The sequence below is a fragment of the Bos javanicus genome, chromosome 23 (assembly GCF_032452875.1).
Source record: "Bos javanicus breed banteng chromosome 23, ARS-OSU_banteng_1.0, whole genome shotgun sequence".
Classification (NCBI taxonomy): domain Eukaryota; kingdom Metazoa; phylum Chordata; class Mammalia; order Artiodactyla; family Bovidae; genus Bos; species Bos javanicus.
In genome coordinates, this window is record NC_083890.1 from 26,187,637 (window position 1) to 26,207,473 (window position 19,837).

At 34.8% G+C, this 19,837-nt stretch overlaps 1 protein-coding gene across 6 annotated transcripts in view; it reads left to right on the top strand.

Annotated features, from left to right (window-relative positions):
* The first annotated feature begins 505 nt into the window (after window positions 1-505).
* Window positions 506-19,837, top strand: part of LOC133236440 (butyrophilin subfamily 2 member A1-like) — a 130,197-nt gene continuing 110,865 nt past the window's right edge. For 4 of the 6 annotated variants that reach the window (XM_061398461.1, XM_061398464.1, XM_061398465.1 and 1 more), the window contains exons 1-5: window positions 506-642; window positions 3,882-3,935; window positions 10,403-10,447; window positions 14,935-14,952; window positions 17,418-17,438. In XM_061398461.1, coding sequence (XP_061254445.1) covers window positions 10,417-10,447; window positions 14,935-14,952; window positions 17,418-17,438 — 70 coding nt within the window. In that variant the 5' untranslated portion in view covers window positions 506-642; window positions 3,882-3,935; window positions 10,403-10,416. Of the gene's footprint in view, window positions 656-3,881; window positions 3,936-10,402; window positions 10,448-14,934; window positions 14,953-17,417; window positions 17,439-19,837 lie in introns of all 6 variants that reach the window. The other 2 variants (XM_061398462.1, XM_061398463.1) reach the window with 2 other exon arrangements.

The window sequence follows — 19,837 nt, forward strand, 5'->3', positions numbered from 1 at the left end:
TTAGTGATTAAACAACAGTCATTTAAGTCATGGGAGTGTCCTGGTGAATGCAGACTCTTGAGAATTCTAAATGTCTACTGGAGCTTTTTTGCACAGACAAGCCTTAAACATTCATGCAACCAGAGATGGAAGATTAAGAATCAGGTACCCTCAATGTCCCTGGTAGATTTTCCGTAAACTGTTAAGATTAATAAGGCTAAATTAAAAAAAAAAAAAAAAAAAAAAAAAAACTATTTTGGCAGTACATATATACAGCCTGTACTCTGAAAAAGGTAAAAACATAAATCTAGAAAATCGATATGATATTTTGCTTAAATCTCTATTCTATTCTCTTAAAAATAATATAATAAAAGCAGGAAGAAGGACAGCCATTCTTTACAGGGTTGTTAAATGTGTGTGTGTCTTCACATGAGCATGTATATCAGCTTTAGGTTCATGTGAGACCATATTTATTACCATCATATGAAGAAGAGGAGTAAAGTACAGTCCAGAGTTTCCTTCTCTGGTACTTCCTGCTCTTGTGCCATCCTCATATCCCTGTTGGTTACAGAACAGGGAGGGAGACAGCTTGGTGGTCTGACTGAAGCTTCAGTATTTCAGAGGGGGCTCAAGAGAAGAGAGGAAACTGACACTGCTTTGTTGGTAAGTAAGCCAGGTGAGTTAAAAGCAGATTTTGTTTCCTGGGAAATTAGCAGTGGAGTGTGTGTGTGTGTGTGTGTGTGTGTGTGTGTGTGTGTATGTGAGAAGGGCCTCAGAAAGACCAATAAAGACATGACTAATTTAAATAAAAGAGTCTAAATTTAGTGTCTTTGATCCTCATGATTTGCCCATCTTTTATTTTTTTCTTTTCCTAGTTAGAAAATTTTGAGACCTCCTCTCATTCTGCTTTCTCTGGTCCTCACAACTTGTCTGGCTCTGTCCCTGTTGGTCATGTATCCCCTCCATGGTCTCTGTGTTCTTCCTTCATATCTCAGTTCTCCTTCCACCACTGTCTGTCCAAAAGGCTTTGTTTTTTTTCTGTCAGTGAGAACATTCTGAGTCCTTCTTTCCCTATGAACATTGTGTACTTCCTTCCCTAAATTCAATGCCTCATGAACTCTTAAGATTTTCTTTCAGGCTCAGTTGAGTACTTATTTAATAATAATGTCTCAAACAGGATATGAAGACCATAATATTTGCAATGAATGTACAAAGAATCCTGTATGATTTAAAAACCTAATTGTCCTCTCATTCCCTCACACAAATGTCCAAATAAAAGCTTTATTAAAAAAATAAAGTTATGCCAGTTAGACTTTTGCTGCCTATTTCACAGTAGTGTGCTCTATCATCCCATAAGGGAACATATGACCCTCAGAATTGACCATATTGTCATTGTATCATACACATTTGCCAGCTCTTTTGTAAATATTTTCCCTTTGTTTCCTTGATTATATCTTTTGAATAACAAAAAATTCTTAATTTTGTTAAAGTCTAATTTATAAATCATTTATGATTCATGTTCATCTAAGAAATACTTGACTTATCCAAATCATTGAAAAATTTCCCCTGTGTGTTTTTCTAGAATATCTATGACTTGCATGAAGCTCTTATAAACTTTTTTGCATTGTTTTTAATACTGTAAGGTTAGAGATTTTTTTTTTTTTCCAATGTGGATATCCAGTTGTTCCAAAGCCATTCATTGAAAATTATTCTTTCTCCCATTGAATGGCTTTGGCACTTTTCTTGCTAAGTATTTAAGGATATAAACATGGATGGATTTCTATAATATTCATTAGGTACATTAGTCTAAGTATCTCTTCTAATGCTAACAACATACTTCTGAGTCAAAGTAGCTTTATTGAAATTTCAAAAAATATATACATTCTCCTACTTTTTTACTTCATTTTAATGTTTCTTTGATTAGTCTAGATGATTTGCTATCAGTTTCTGAATTTTCACAAAGAAAAAGGCTGCTAGACTTTTGACGGGGATTATATTGGTGCTGCAGATGATTTAGGAAAGAATTGACATTTTAACAATAAGTCTAACAATATTTTTTTTAATGGAGTTTCTCTCCCTTCATGCTTTCTTTAATTTTTCCTAACAATCATCTGTAGTTTACATAGAAGATATCCTATATGTCTTTTGTTATACATATTCTTAAGTATTTTACACACTTGTTAATACAACTACAGTTGTCTGTATTTATCATCTCTTATGATCTCTTATTGGAGAAGGCAATGGCACCCCACTCCAATACTCTTGCCTGGAAAATCCCATGGACGGAGAAGCCTGGCAGGCTGCAGACCATGGGGTCTTGAAGAGTCGGACACGACAGAGCGAGTTCACTTTCACTTTTCCCTTTCATGCATTGGAGAAGGAAATGGCAACCCACTCCAGTGTTCTTGCCTGGAGAGTCCCAGGGACGGGGAGCCTGGTGGGCCACCGTCTATGGGGTCGCACAGAGTTGGACACGACTGAAGCGACTTAGCAGCAGTATGATCTCTTATGATACACTACGGGCTTCTGCAGTATGCTACTGGTAAAGAATCCGCCTGCCTGTGCAGGGAACACAAGAGATGTGTGTTCAATCCCTGGTTGGGAAGATCCCCTGGAGGAGGGCTTAGCAACCCACTCAAGTATTCTAGACTGGAGAATTCCACAGACAGAGGAGCCTGGCAGGCTACAGTCCATAGGGTCACAAAGAGTCGGACACGACTGAAGTGACTTAGCACACACACATTGCTAATACATAAAGTTAAATTGCTATTTGTGTATTAACTAGTGTTCTGTAACTTTACCAAATACACTTATTAGTTGTTGCAGATGCTTTGTAGATTCCTTAGAACTTTTGCATGTATATTCTACACATTATCTGCAAATATTTTACTTTTTAACTTTCTGATTTTTAACTGTTCTTTTTCTTTTTACTGCAATGGCTAGTGCCTCAAGTAAATTATTGATGAGAAGTGGTGAGAATGGGCTTCATTTCCTGTTTTTCAATCTTGAAGGAAAGCATTCAATATTTCAGCATTAAGTATAATATAAACTTTAGAATTTTTCATAAATGCCATTGATCAAATTGAGGAAATTCCCCTCTATCACTATTTTAATGGCATTTTAATTTTTTAAACTATGAAGAGAAGGTGTATTTTGACAAATGCTTTTTTTTAAAGTCTTTTGAAATGATTATCTGCTTTTCTCCCTTATTTTCGTTACTATGATGAGTTGTACTGATTGCTTTGAGTATTGAACATTCTTGTAATCCTGGGATACATTCTGTTGATTCAATCTTTTCATATATTTTGGATTCAAAACTGCAATTTCTTTGTAAAGGATTTCTTTGTCTTTGTTTATGAGTGTTGTTGGTGTTGAACTTCCTGTTTGTGTAATATTTTTGTCAGGTTTTGTTTTCAGATTTAGACTGATCTCACAAAACAAATTAGTAAATGTTTCCTCATTTACTACTTTCAGAAAGAGTCTGTGAAAGACTGGCATTATTTCTTCTTCAAATGGTCAGAAGAATTCACCAGTGAAATCACTGTTCTAAACTTTTTTTGAGGAAAGGTTTTAATCACAAATTCCATTTCTTTAATAGATTTAGGGATAATGACATTTTATGTTTCTCTTGCACTTGTATTTTTCAAGGAACTTTTAAAAATTTAATCAAGGTTGTCCAACTTGTCCTATGAGCTGATAAAATATACTCTCATTATCGGTTTAACATACAGAATTTTTAGTGATGGCCTCCTTTATTCCTAATGTAGGTGATTTGTCTTATCTCTTGATCTGTGTTAATTCTTGATTTGATAGATGAATATTTGATCAATTTTGCTGCTCTTTGCAAAAAACTTTTGGCTTTTATAAAATTTTCTCAATTATTTATCTCTTTTATTTTGTAGATTTCTCTTGTTTTGTGGTAATTAGCAAGCTGATACCAAAACACTCAAAATAGTGTAAGTATTTACTTGCACTTTTCATTCACTTTGCTTCTGGAGTATATTCCAGAGTGGGTTGGTGTCTATCTTGATATGATTTGATTTATGTTTATCATTTTGTATATGTTTTTACTTGCCTCCTCTGCTTATTTTACTCTGTTCTCCATTTTCAGTTTTCTTTGGATTATTTGAATATTTTTAGGATAGGATACTATTTTAGCTTTTGACTTTTTATCTCCAACACTTTACATCATCCTTGTGTAGTATATTTATTCAAAATATGTGAATAACAATATGTTAGCTCCCCTACCTTCTGTAGTTTGTGAAATACACATGTCAATATTTTATTAAAAAAAACATATTTATATCTCTGAAAAAAATAAGAGAAAAGTGAAATATTTTATATATCTAGCTATTTATTTGGAGAAGAAAATGGCAACCCACTCCAGTGTTCTTGCCTGGAGAATCCCAGGGACGGGGGAGCCTCATGGGCTGCCGTCTATTGGGTCGCACAGCGTTGACTGAAGCGACTTAGCAGCACCAGCCCCTATTTATCACCTCTGATACTCTTCATTCTTTTCTGAAGCTCTGATTGTTCTTCTAGTATTAGTTCCCTTCCAACTGAGGAATTCCCTTCAGATCAGATCAGATCAGTCGCTCAGTTGTGTCCGACTCTTTGCTACCCCATGAATCGCAGCACGCCAGGCCTCCCTGTCCATCACCAACTCCCGGAGCTCACTCAGACTCACATCCATCGAGTCAGTGATGCCATCCAGCCATCTCATGCTCTGTCGTCCCCTTCTCCTCCTGCCCCCAATCCCTCCCAGCATCAGAGTCTTTTCCAATCAGTCAACTCTTCGCATGAGGTGGCCAAAGTACTGGAGTTTCATTCAGCTTTAGCATCATTCCCTTAGTATTTCTTAAAGTGTGAGTCTGATGGTGACTCTCATAGCTTTTAATTAGCAAAAAAGAATTTACCTGTTGTTAACCTCTGAAGGATATTTTTGCTTAAGTTAGAATTTTAAGATGAAAAGTTTTTTTTTTTTCTTTTTAACCTTTCTTTAGTGATATAAAGATATTGTTTCACTCCCTTCCAGAGATCTGGTAAAACTCTGCACTGTCAAATCATTGTTTCTCTTAAGGAATATGTCACTTTTCTGGCTACTTAACATTCTTCTCCTTGTCTTTACATTTTTCAGTTTCAGTATCATGTGCCTAAGCATGATGTTCTTCATATTTATACTCTTGGGGGTTCTCTGAACTAATTGGAGCTTTAAATTGTGGTCTTTCACTAAATTTAGGAGAAGAATTTGAAGAAGAACCATTATTTCTTCAAATATCTTTCTGACACATTCCCTCTCCTCCTTCTTTCTCTGATTCCACATATGTCTCTGTAATGCCTTTTGATATTATCCCACTGGTCCTTCAGGCTACAGTGGGCTTTTTCCCACATCCTTTGTCTTTCTCTTTAAACTAGATAATTATTATGTTCATGTTCATTAACTGTTTCTTTGCCAAACTTTTTATTCCATAAGCTAATTATCATATATTTTTAAATATTTAGATTTTAGTTTAAAAATTCCCATATGATTTTCTTTTTTTTTTGTATTTTCTTGTCTTCTCCTGAAATTTGTCTCTTTTTATTCATAATGTGTGTTTTCTTTTTTCTTATTGATCATAGCTTTGATAATGGCTTAACAGTCATTATTAAATTATTTCCAACACTTAGGTAATTTCCAGGATGCCATCTATTTTTTATCTTTTATCTTGCGAATGTGTCACATTTTCCTGGAGCTTCATGTATCACATAATGGACTGTAACCTGGGCAGTTTGAATGTTATGTTACAGAAACTCTGAAATTTTTTGTATATTTCAAAAAGGTAGATAAGTGGACAATTAACTTATTTAAACTCAAATTTGGAGAAGGCGATGGCACCCCACTCCAGTACTCTTGCCTGGAAAATCCCATGGATGGAGTAGTCTGGTAGGCTGCAGTCCATGGGGTTGCTAAGAGTTGGACACCACTGAGTGACTTCACTTTCACTTTTCACTTATCACTTTCACGCATTGGAGAAGGAAATGGCAACCCTCTCCAGTGTTCTTACCTGGAGAATCCCAGGGATGGAGGAGCCTGGTAGGCTGCCGTCTATGGGGTCACACAGAATCGGACATGACTGAAGTGACTTAGTAGCAAACTCAAACTGCAAGCACTGTGATGCCTGTGATAGGTGATGCTTACATCTCAGTTTGAACTTTAATAAGTCATTCCCATTTGTGCATGGTCCGTAGCTCAAAGGGTTTTGGGACAAGTTTCTACCTGACTTCAGGTTTCCCCTTTTTGGCTGTCTCCTAATCCTGTTTATTCTCCCGTATTCTTAGTTCTTTCCCTGACACAAAATTATAAGACTTTCAGTTAGAATGTAAGCAACATTGTTAACTGGCTACCCCTGGAGCAAAGGCACAAAAATGAGAAAACCTGCTTTATTCTGATCACTTGCTCCAAGTATTGAGTCACCAACAAATTCTGTCTGCTTTTGTTCACTTTCCAGGACTCTCAAGTAGCTACTTCTTTTATTTCACCCAAGGTTTATAGTTGCTTTCTGTAAAAAGCATCAGTTTGTTAGTAAGCTGATTCTCTACATAGACTTGGATGCTGCTGCTGCTAAGTCACTTCAGTCGTGTCCGACTGTGCAACCCCATGGACAGCAGCCCACCAGGCTTCTCTGTCCAGAGGATTCTCCAGGCAAGAATACTGGAGTGGGGTGCCATTTCCTTCTCCAATAGACTCGGATATTAAACTTAAAATATACCATCTCACTTTATATTTGTCAAATTGATTTCTAAAATGTTCACTGTGGTTTATATTGTTGGCAGAAGGATATGAAAATTCTAATTACTCCAGATCAGATCAGTCGCTCAGTTGTGTCTGACTCTTTGCGACCCCATGAACCACAGCATGCCAGGTTTCCCTGTCCATCACCAATTCCCGGAGTTCACTGAGACTCATGTCCATCGAGTCAGTGATGCCATCCAGCCATCTCATCCTCTGTTGTCCCCTTCTCCTCCTGCCCCCTATCTCTCCCAGCATCAGAGTCTTTTCCAATGAGTCAACTCTTTGCATGAGGTGGCCAAAGTACTGGAGTTTCAGCTTTAGCATCATTCCTTCCAAAGAAATCCCAGGGCTGATCTTCAGAATGGACTGGTTGGATCTCCTTGCAGTCCAAGGGACTCTCAAGAGTCTTCTCTAACACCACAGTTCAAAAGCATCAATTCTTTGGTGCTCAGCCTTCTTCACAGTCCAACTCTCACATCCATACATGACCACAGGAAAAACCATAGCCTTGACTAGACGAACCTTTGTTGGCAAAGTAATGTCTCTGCTTTTGAATATGCTATACTCCAGGTGGTCACCAAAACTAGATATCATCAGTGTTTCATTTTAAACATTAGACAATGCATAGTGTTATTACATTTTGCATTTAATTTGCATTTTGTTGAGGGTTAATACAGTTGAGTGTGTTTTAAATGTAAATTTAGTGACAAAATTTTTTTTTAATAAAAAAACTCAACAAATTAGGTATAAATGTAAAGTACTTCAACAGGATATTATAAATATAATGTTAGTCATATAAACAAACACATCTAACATCTTACTCAATGGTGAAAAGCTAAAAGCTTTTCTTCTAAGATCAGAAATGTGTGTCCACTATTGCAACTTCTGTCCAACATAGTTCAGGCATACTTCTTTTTATTGCACTTCACTCTATTGTGTTTTGCAGATATTGCATTTTATACAAATTGATTGTCTGTAGCAACCCTGCATTGTCAAATGATGGCTAGCATTTTTTAGCATTAAGACATTTTTAACTAAAATATGTTCATTTTTTTAGACATAATTTTATTGCACACTTAATAGATGACAGGATATATGCACTGGGAAACCAGAAATTCATATGACTTACTTTATTGCAACATTCACTTTATTGTGGTGATCTGGAACTGAATCTGTAGTCTCCAAGGTACATTTGTACTCAATGTCCTAGCCAGAGAGCATTAAGGGAATAAGAAAAGAAATAAGAAATAAAAGGCATCCAACCATTAAAGAAGACTTAAAATTATCTCTGTTTGCAGATGACATACAAATATATGTAGAAATCCATAATGCTTTTATAAAAAAATTGTTAAGCCTAATAAATAAATTTAATAGTTGTAGAAAACAAAATCAACATTTAAAAATCAGTGTTATTTCTACCCACAAACAACAAACTATCTAAAAATGAAATTAAGAAAAAAGCCCCATTTACAGTATCTTTAAAAAGAATAAAATACTTAGGAATAAAGGAAACCAAGGATGTAAAATATGTGTACACTGAAAGCTATGACACTGATGAAAGAAACTGAGGAAGACACAAATACATTAAAATATACCCCATGCTTATAGATTAGAAGGATCAATTTTGTTAAAATGTCCATACTACCTGAAGTAATCTACAGATTCTACAAATTCAATGTAGTACCTAGCTTAATCCAATGATATTTCTTACAGAAACAAACAAACAAAAATAATCCTAACATTTGTATGGAACTACGAAAAATCCCAAGTAGCCAAAGCAATCTCAAGAAGAAAAGATTAAGTTGGAGGCATCATCCTTCTGATTTCAAACTATATTACAAAACTATAGCAATCAAAATCTGGAGAAGGCAATGGCAACCCACTCCAATACTCTTGCCTGGAAAATCCCATGGATGGAGGAGCCTGGTAGGCTGCAGTCCATGGGGTCGCTAAGACTCGGGCACGACTGAGCGACTTCACTTTTACTTTTCACTTTCATGCTTTGGAGAAGGAAATGGCAACCCACTCCAGTGTTCTTACCTGGAGAGTCCCAGGGACAGGGGAGCCTGGTGGGCTGCCGTCTATGGGGTCGCACAGAATCGGACACGACTGAAGTGACTTAGAAGCAGCAGCAGCAATCAAAATCATATGATACTTGCATATTAGCAGAAGCATACACCAATGGAACATAAGCAAGAGCCAAGAAATAAACCCATGAGAAGAAGTTAAATCTACGATAAAGATGGAAACAATATACAAGGGGGGTTGGATGATGTCTTCAATAAATGGCATTGCAAAAATTGGATAATCACATGCAGAAAATGGAAATTCAAGCCCTGTCTTACAAATCAACCCCAAATTGATTACAGACTTAACCATAAGATTTTAAATCATAAAACAACTAGAAGGAAATATAAAGGAAAAGATCTTTGATATTAGACTTAGTAATGATTTTTTTTTAGTTTGACACCAAAAGCACAGGTAACAGAAGCAAAAATAAGTAATGTGACTACATCAAACTAAAAAGTTTCTGTACCTCAAAGGAAACAATCATCAAAATGAAAAGGCATATGAGAAAATGGGAAAACAAATTGCAAATAATATATCTGATAAGGGATTAGTATAGTAAATATATGTATAAATAACTCCATAGCAAGCAAAACAAAAATATTTTTACTTAAAAATGGACAAGGGACTTGAATAAAAATTTCTCCAAAAATATATAAATGTACAAGAAACATATGAAAAGGAGCTCAACACCCCTAATCATCCAGCTAATGCACCACAATAAGATATCACCTCAAACTTGCAATAAATATTGTCAAAGATAACAAATGATGAGAATATGCAGAAAAGGGAACCCTTGTACATTGTTGTGGTGATGGAAATTGGTACAGTTCTTATGGAAAATAGTACAAATGCATATCAAAAATTAAAAGTAGAGCTATCATAAGATCCAGCAATCCAACTTCTGTATATATATTTAAAGGAAGTAAAATCAGGATCTCAAAGCAATACTGGACTCATATTCATTGCTGCATTATAAGCAATAGCAAATATATTAAAAAACTTAAGTATATATCAACAGATAAGTATAAAAAGAAAATATGTATTGGTATGCAATGATAAATTATTCTGCCCTAGGAAAGAATAAAATCCCACTTTTTGAGATGAAATGGGTGAACCTGGAAGACATTTTGCTAAGTGAAATAAGCCAGACATATAAAGACAAATATTGCATGATCTAATCTATATGTGGACTCTTAAACAAAAAAAAAAAAAAAAAGCCAAACTCATAAAGACAGAGAATGGGGAAACTGGAGCATGGGGAATGGGAAGAAACGTTTTTTAAAAAGGAAAGAAAGACAAACATAGAATAGTTTTTTTCAGGGACTGGGGAGAAAGAATCAAGGGTGTTATTTTTAATAGCGACAGAGTTTCAGTGTTGCAAGATGAAGAGAGTCCTAGAAATGGTTGCTAGTGACATTTGCACAACATGAATGTATTTGAAAGAACCAAACTCTACACTGGATAATGGTTATGACATTAAATTTTATGGGTATTACACTACTCTAAAAATGTGGAAAGTTGAATGAATTTAACAAAAGTTACGAAATTATATAATTTTTATGTTTTTTACTCTTTCTGCAGAAGGAGAAGAGATCATGAGAAAGTCACAAGAGAAACCTGCCTCAGGCAAGATATAATCCCCATAACTTTTACTCACATTCCATTGGCAAGAATTAATTATATAGCCAAATAAATTCGCACTGGAGATAGATAATATACTCTGCCTGGGATGTTGATTCGAATCTATCTTTCCTATTATCAGTTGTGGGTCAAAGAAGAAGGAGCCAGCTGCGATGTGTGTTCTGTTGCTAAACTTTCACTGTGTAAAATACATGAAGCGATTATTCTAGAATGTTGCCAATTCTTTTGCAACAAGAACATAATCCTCAGAACTATAGCATCCTCCCTATAATGCCTTTTTTTTTTTGAGTGACTTTTTTGGTAATTTCAAGGGGGTTCAATTAAAGCATTTATCATTACTAACATAAATAGTGGACTTTATCTTACTACTGCTAAAATAGTTTTGGACAGAATGGTGTCTTTCCTCTGTTCTTACTTATCTCTTTTAAAGTATCTCTCTTGTGTATGAGTGTAGGTCATCATTTTATTCTGAAAAGGGTAAAAGTTTCCATGTAAGACCAATGACTGATACATTCTTTATCCTAGAGGAAGTGCTATTCTACTTCTTCATGTGGTGTTAGTTCCAAGTGTAGTTGCTTTTTCAGAAAGTGGTATATTGAAGTAAAACAGTATTTACTCTGTTTGGTGAGATAGTGTTTGAATCTCGTGGTTCCAGTTCTCAAAATGTGTATTAGTTCAGAGAAGACTATAGATGTGTTTAATATACCCTTCTGCTTTCTTGATATTTTGCTCTCATTTTGATTTCTTTTTCTCTTTTAATTATTTCATCCATGGATGTGAAGAAATACAAGGTCATTCCTATCAATGTATTTCATTGTGTACCTAGAATTGTCTCATCTGTTACTTGCGCCTTTTCCTCCACACTCAAAGATTATAATTTTTTCTTGAATCTTTTCTTTCCAGTTGAAGGATATCATCTTCATCAGTTATTCTGTCATCCCCTATTATTGATTGTTTACTTTGCCAGGTTGTTGTAATTCAAGCAGATATTTTGAGTGAAGTAGATTACATTAATTACATACCTCTGAAGTACTAGCATTTTGAATATGGCTGATGTGAAGGTTTTGTCCAAGATATATTCAGGTCATTTGACTTAGATTTGATCTGCTGCCACTGAAGACTTTGTTTCCTTTCATGGAATTTCATTAAGAAGAACTTAATTTAGACATTAGTTTTTAAATCATTATCAGTATCAATTCAGTTGCTCAGTCACGTCCGACTCTTTGCCACCCCATGGACTGCAGCACACCAGGCTTCCCTGTCCCTCACCAACTCCCAGAGATTGCTCAAACTCATGTCCGTCAAGTCGGTGATCCCATCCAACCATCTAATCCTCTGTCATCTCCCTCTCCTCCTGCCTTCAAGCTTTCCCAGCATCATTCTTTTCTAATGAATTAGTTGTTTGCGTCAGGTAGCCAAAGTATTGAAGCTTCAGCGTCAGTCCTTCCAATGAATATTCAGGACTGATTTCCTTTAGGATTGACTGGTTGGATCTCCTTTGCAGTCCAAAGGACTCTCAAGAGTCTTCTCCAATACCACAGTTCAAAAACATAGAAATTCACAAAACACAGTTTTGTTTATCCATCAGTTGAAGATTTTGTAAATAGAGTAGCACAGGAAAATTGCCCTGTAATATCCCTAGAAGCAGTGCAATAATTCAATAGCCTCTAATTTAGTATTTGTGGCAATTCTATACTGCATAGCCTCTGCAATGTAGAACTGAGTATATGCAGTAGTTGAAAGCAACGTAAAATTTATTAAATCTTACAAACCATAATAAAAGTCTAACTTATGACAAAAGGGTTCAGGACCATTATAAAAGGATGAACATGAGAAGTAATATTCCAGAAAAATATTTCTCAATGCAGTATATACATCCATTTATGCCAATTTTCATTGGGGAGAACACACTCTGGACAAAATTGAGATCTTAAACACTATGCAGGTATGCACATCTGTGTGTGCCTACATTCAATGTATGATTACTTGCGTGTGTTTATCTGAATCATGATTGGCATAATTTTAAAAGTAAATTTTGCATTAATTGTGCATTTTATTTATATTTACATTATGTTTTCATTGATCTCCCCATTTTATTTTTCAGAAGATTCTATAAAGATAAAATTTCTGAAAACTTGTTACTCACAAACTGCTTTTACATAACTGATTTCTTGAGCCATTGAGAGTCCTATGCTCTTACCCCAAACACCTTTCTTTGTTCTTCTCTTGGATCTCTACCTTCCTCTCCCTAATTTCTAACCTACAGGTCTTCATGTTATGCTCACTTTCTTTAGTTTCTCTAGCTAATGTCCTTTTCAGTTCTCAATTTTTCTACTCCAAATCATTTTGTTACTATAAGCATTAGTATTTTCTGTCTTTTTATGGCCCATTTTAGTTTCACTGAGAAGTTGTTGAGATGAAGAGCATTCAGTTGAAAGGCACACTGTTTCCATTCTGTTTATTTTTCCAGAATCCATTGCAAGATGGGAGCTCTGTCACATATTTCAAGTTCAAGGGCTCATTTTGATGCCAATGAAACTTGCCCAAATTATTAGAAATAAAAAGTGACATATGACATACTGAGTGAAATTTGTCCACACATTATTCTTTCAAAACCCATGAAATTTATGTTATCATTGTTTGGTCAGTGAGAAACTAAGGCTTATTCTCTAACTGTGATAGAGAGCTTATTATCCAAAGAATCCTAGGCATAAAAATATTTCCCATGGGTATTCGCAGAAGTTTTTGCAGCCACAGACATTGTTTTGTGTTTGGGGCATTTTCAGTGTCACATTTATAATTTATACAAACTGCAGTTTCTATTAAATATGTGTAAAAGAGCTTTATAGCACAGAGAGTGTTTGATTATTGTGTTCTCTCAATTCTCAGTTTTTTATGTGAAATGCTTGGACAACAATTACCATAGGTTTTTTTCAAACATATTTCTTACGCACAAATACAGTTCTTAGAAATTGAACAACCTCTTTTAATGATAATTTTTCAATGAAAAAAATTAATTCAAGAGAGTTCAACTCAGGAATATACTGATTTAATATGTATATAGTCTGTATATGACTATTGCTGCAGATAGAGTTGTGGGCAGATGGGAGGCGTTATGGGTTTCCCAGGTGGCACTAGTGGTAAAGTACCCACCTGCCAGTGCAGGAGACAGAGACGTGGGTTCAATCCCTGGGTCAGGAAGATCACCTGGAGGAGAGCATAGCAATCCACCCCAGTATTCTAGCCTGGAGAATCCCATGGACAGAGGAGCCTGGCAGGGTACAGTCCATAGCGTCGCAGAGAGTCAGACATGACTGAAGTGACTTAACACGCATGCATGGGAGACTGTTACTGTTCATCTAGTTTCAAGTATATCTTTTATGACTAAGTGTGGGGTTTTCATTTTATTCTGTAAACCATAGAAAGTAAAATACAAAAAGATCAATTTGTTGTACCCTACAGAGTTAAAATAGCATCCCATTCTACTTCCTTGTGTGGTCTATCTGCAGTCTTGTTCCTTTTTTATCAAGGGGAGTATGGAAGTAAAACACACACATACATACAGGTTGTTTGTTTCTGATTGGGGTGATCGTCTTCAAAATCTTGTGGTTCCAATTCTCAGAAATGTGTGCCAGTTAAGATCACAGTGAAAACTATAGCAGTGCTTGCAAGTTCTGTCTTCCTTTCTTCCTGACCTTGTGCCCTCATTTTGAATTAACTGTTACTTCCTTGCTTTTATTTTCTCAATAAACATGAAGAAGAAAGTGACGAGTCACATTAATGTATTTCCTGTGTAAAATAGCAAAGTATCTTTTTTTTTTTTTTTTTTTTGCATTTTCTCTAACCCCCTTACAGTCATCATTCTCACTGGACTTGCAGATGTTTACTTGATTTTCTCCAATCTTATCTTTGCCCTGAAGGTTGCCATCTTAATTTGCTATTCAATTAACCCACACTGTTGTTTCTTTGATTTGTCTTTTTGTTGCAATCTATACAGTTATTTCTTTTGAGACAACCAATTTATTAAACATATAAATCTAAAGTATTGTCATTACCCATAATGTAGATGGGAAAACTTTGTCCAAGATATGTCAGGTCATTTGATTTAGACCATTTCACTGCCATGTAACACTTCATTTCCTTCTTTTCATGGAGTTTTATTAATGAGAACATTAGTTAGGCATTTGTTAAAAATGAAAACTTACAAAGCACATGTTATGTATGTATCAGTTGGTTAGCATGTGAATACAGGTGCCCAGGTAAATTTCTCTGTAGTATCTCCAGAAGGAGTGCTTCAGGTTCCTCTCATCTAGTATCTACTGTGAAAAATAGAGTCTATAATAAATACAGCATTTGTGTATGTGTGCATCATTGTCCTCATTGGTTTATTTTTATGTATAAATTTTGAATTAAATTTGAATTTTTTCACATTCTTCATGATATTTACATTGATCTCTCAATTTTCATTTCAGAACAACGTTGGCCATACGGTAAATTTTCTGAAATCCTGTAAACCACCTCCCCACTTCAGTAAAATGACTGTTCTCCTTTTGCCTTAACATTCCCTGCTTTTTCATCTGCTTTTTAATCTGATGTCAGTCACCCATTCACACTTCTCCTTTACTTCCTCAATTAACATCTTACAGACTTTTCCCAGATTTTCTCTTTTTTCAGCTTCCCACTTTCTGTATTTTCCAATTCCTTTCTTTTCCATTCCAAAGTGCTCTTTCCCTATGACATTAGCTTTTTCTATTTTCCAGGCATTTGCTATGATTTCACTCGGAAGGTGATGAGATAAAGGGCACTAATCTGATAGGATTAGTATATTTTCCTAGAACACATCTAAGAGATGAGAGAAGACTATTATTTGCTGATTTCAGTTTGTCCATCCATTGTCCTTTCAAGGCAGGTGTAAATTCTATTATTGTCCATTGGTCAAGTATGAGTTTGAGCTCCGTTCTCCCACTATTACAGAGCATATTCCAAAGAATATGAACATGAGTCTCATGGAAATTTTATACATACAACCATACTATTTTTCCTTTACCTTTTCAATGCAACAATTTTATTGAACCTCAGTTCCTATCGTATATTTGTAGAATGAATTTAGTTCACAGGGAATGTTCAATTGTTATGTGTACCTCTCAAATCTCAATTTTTCATGTGAAAGACATGAAAATCATTACTCTGGGATTTTGTCTATGATATTGTCTTACAATATAAGTATAATGCAGTTAGAACTTTAAAAGGCTCCATGTAATGATATTTTTAACTGATAATTTCTATTTAAGAGGGAATTCAATTCAAGTATATATTGATTTAATGTTTCTATGAAATTATGTATGAATACTGCAATGCACAGATTATTGGACAATGGTGACTTTATTCTTTCTCTTTTTCAAGTATCTCTTATCGTGTACAATTGTATACTTTACTGTTAGTCTGAAAAACTTAGAAGCCGCAATACAAGCCAATGATAGAAATATCCCATATCCTTTAGCCCTGAGGGAGTAGTATTGTACTGCCTTGCCTTCTGTGGTTTCCATTTAGTCCCTTTGTCATCAGGAGGTATATAGAAGTGAAATAACTCTTCCTTTGATTGGCGAAATAATGTTTGAACGTTGTGGTTTCTATTCTCGGAAGATAACTCTCAGAAACAACTTTGAAAGTGTTTGAAAGTTTTGTCCTTTTTTCTGATATTGTGCCTCATTTTGAATGAATTGTTTATTTTCTTTGTTTATTGACAAATCTGAAGATGAAAAAGGTAAGTCCCATAAATGTGCTTCCCTGTGTACCTAAACATGGTTTCATCTGTTACTTGTGCTTTTCACTTCAACTTCTGAAGATATTTTTTCTCAACTCCAAGACATGCATATTTTACGTTTTTTTCTAGAATCTTACCTTTACAAATAAGGGTTCCATCTTCATTTTGATTCAATTATTTCCCCCTATATTGCTATTTGATTTGTCCTGTTATTATAATGAATGCAAACATCCTTTTGACTCAAGTAAATTTTTCTAATCATAGCCCTATGAAGTAATGGGTGTTCAAAGTGGCTGAAGTCTAAGTTTTGTCCAAGACATTCTCAGGTCAATTTAATGTGACCCACTTCACTACCATTAATATTTTCTTTCCAAAGAACTTAAGAGAAATTTCATTTAGGCATAGTTAAAAGAGAAATTCACATACACCATATTATGTAGTACTCTGCTGATAAAATCATTCTTAATAGAGGAGTCCAGGTGGCATACCATGGCCTTCCCAGGTGACTCAGTGGTAAATAATCCACCTGACAATACAGGAGACACCACAGTCACAGACTTGATTCCTGGGTCAGGAAGATCCCCTGGCAGAGGAAATGACAACCCACTCCAATATGATTGCTGAAAAATCCCATGGACTAGGAGCCTGGCAGGCCAGAGTCCAGGCGGTCACAAAGAGTCAGACACAACTGAGTGACTGAGCAGGTGGCATACACTATAGTACCTGCAGAGACAGTGGTTTGAGATCCTCTGATTCAGTGTTTGTGATTACTTCATACCACTTAGAGATGTAATAACCAGGTTGAGTATACATATTAATTAAAATGCGAAGTACTTATTACATCATACAAACTGAATAATAAAAGCCTAAGTATATCAAACAAAATGACTATTTTAATGGTTATCATGAGAATTGCTGTTTCTAAAAAATTTTCTCAAATCATAAAACTCATTCATTTTATGTGCATTTTTATTTTGAGAAAAACACTCTTTGGATAACACTAAGCTCTCAGCCACTGGACATGTGTCTTTGTGTGTGAATGTGTGCTTTCATGTAATGGTATGCACATATGTGTTTTTGTGTGTGCATCCATGTGAGTTCAATTTAAACTATAAATTTTGCACTAAATTTGAATTGCCTTCCCATTTTTATATTATATTTACTTTCATTTCTTCATTTTTTTCTTTTCAGAAAAGCCTGAGGAGAAACTAGGTAAATTTTCAAAAATTCTGTTGCTCCCAAACCCATTAAAATGATGGTTTCTCATTGCATTAACATTTTCTGCATTTTAAACCATATCCATCCATTGGCTTGCTCTTCTCCTGGATGTCTACATTTCCCTCCTAATTAAATGTTTATGTACTTATTTGTTAAGTTGTCTGAAGTTAATTTTCTTTTAATCTCCCAACCTTCAAACATTTTCCATTCCTTCTTTTTTTATTCCATACCATTCTTTCCCTAAGGAAATTGTTTTCCAAAGACTTGCAATCATTTTACTGAGAATTTGGTGAGATGAAGGGCATTAAGTTAATGGGCACATTTTGTTTGTCTTTCTGAAACATGTCCAAAGATAGGTACTCTGTCACATATACCAAGTTCAAGAGACCATTTCTGTGTCAATGATACTTCCCAAACATTTAGATATGAGAACGCCTATCATGTGAGTAATGTTATTTATCTGTTGTTCAATCAACATGAATAAATATCAATCACTAGTTAATGTGAATTTGAGGCTCATTTATCCACTTCTCTTTAACATGTTATTTAAGTATTTTCAGGTATACAAATTTTGCATAATTCTCCTGGAAAGACTTTAATAAACAATCATACTATTCTATTTTTGCATTTTCAATATCAATTTTAATGTTGCCAAATTGAAATTCCTGATCAATAACTATAAAAGCATTTATATCTCAGGAACTACTCCATTATATATACCTCTAAAATATCAGTTTTCATTAAAATTTCCTGAGATGAAATCACTTAATATGATTGATGTCAAATATTTTCGATCTACAAGAATATAGTTTTATATATAGAACTATAGTTGATTTACAATATTGCATTAGTTTCAGATGTATAACAAGTGATTCATATATACAGTCTTTTTAAGATTCTCTTTTATAGGTTATTACAAGATATTGAATATAGTTCCCTGTGCTAAATAGGAAATCCTTGTTGTTTATCTATTTTATATTCAGTAGTGTGTATTTGTTAATGACATATTCTCAATTTATCCCTCTCCTGGCTTTCCACTTTGGTAAATATAAGTTGTTTTTTTGTAATTGTGTATATGCTTTGTAAATAAGTCATTTGCATTATTTTTTATGTTCCATATATGTGATATCATGTACTACTATTTGTTTTCCTCTGAATTACACTGAATATGATATCTGTTATCCATCCATGTTGTTACAAATGCCAAAAATTCACTTTTTCTGGCTGCATAATATCCCACTATATATAGTGGGATATATATATATACACATACACCACATCTTTTTAATCCATTTATCTGTTGATGAAAAATTAAGTTTGCTTCCATGTCTTAGCTATTGTAAATACTGCAATGAACATTGTGATGTGTGTATCTTTAAATTTGAGTTTTTGTCTTTTCTGGATAATGCCTATGAATGGCATTTCTGGAGCATATGGTAACTCTATTTTTACTTTTTAAAGAAACTGCCATATTGTTTGCCATAGTAGTTGCACCAAATTCATCCAATCAACAGTTAAGGAGAGTTTCTTTTTCTTCTGGAATTTTAGATGATGTAATTAGGAGTGTGGAGCATCTTTTCATGTGCCTGTTGGTCATCTGTATGACTTTTTGGAGAAATATCTTTTCAGGTTTTCTGCCTAGTTTTTGGTCAGGTTGCTTGTGTTTGCTTTTGCTTTGCAATAAAGAACTGCATAAGGTGAAGGTGAAGTCGCTCAGTTGTGTCCGACTCTTTGCGATCCCATGGACTGTAGCCTATCAGGCTCCTCCGTCCATGGGATTTTTCAGGCAAGAGTGCTGGAGTGGATTGCCATTTCCTTCTCCAGGGGATCTTCCAGACCCAGGAATCAAACCTGGGTCTCCTGCATTGCAGGCAGATGCTTTACTGTCTGAGCCACCAGGGAAGCCTAAGAACTGCACAAGCTCTTTGTATATTTTGGAAATTAATCATTTGTTGATCAAATAATTAGCAAATATTTTCTCCTAGTCCATAGACTGTATTTTTTTAATTTTTTTGAGGTCTCCTTTGCTGTGCAAATATTATAAGTTTGATTAAGTCTTATTTTTTAATTACTGTTTTCTTTATTCTGCCTTTGGAGACTGATCTAAGAAAATATTGCTATAATTTATGTCAGGAAATGTTTTGCCTTTGTTACCTTCTAGGAGTTTTATGGTGTCATGTCTTATATTTAAGTCTTTAATCCCTTTTGAGTTTACTTTTATGTATGATTTAAGGGAATTTTCTAACTTCATTGATTTATAAGCAGCTGTACAGATTTTCCAACAATGCTTACTATAGAGACTGTCTTTCCTCCTTTGTACATTCTTGTATCCTATGTCAAAGATTGTCTAGAGCTGTGTGGGTTTATTTCTGGACTCTATTTTTTTCCTTTAA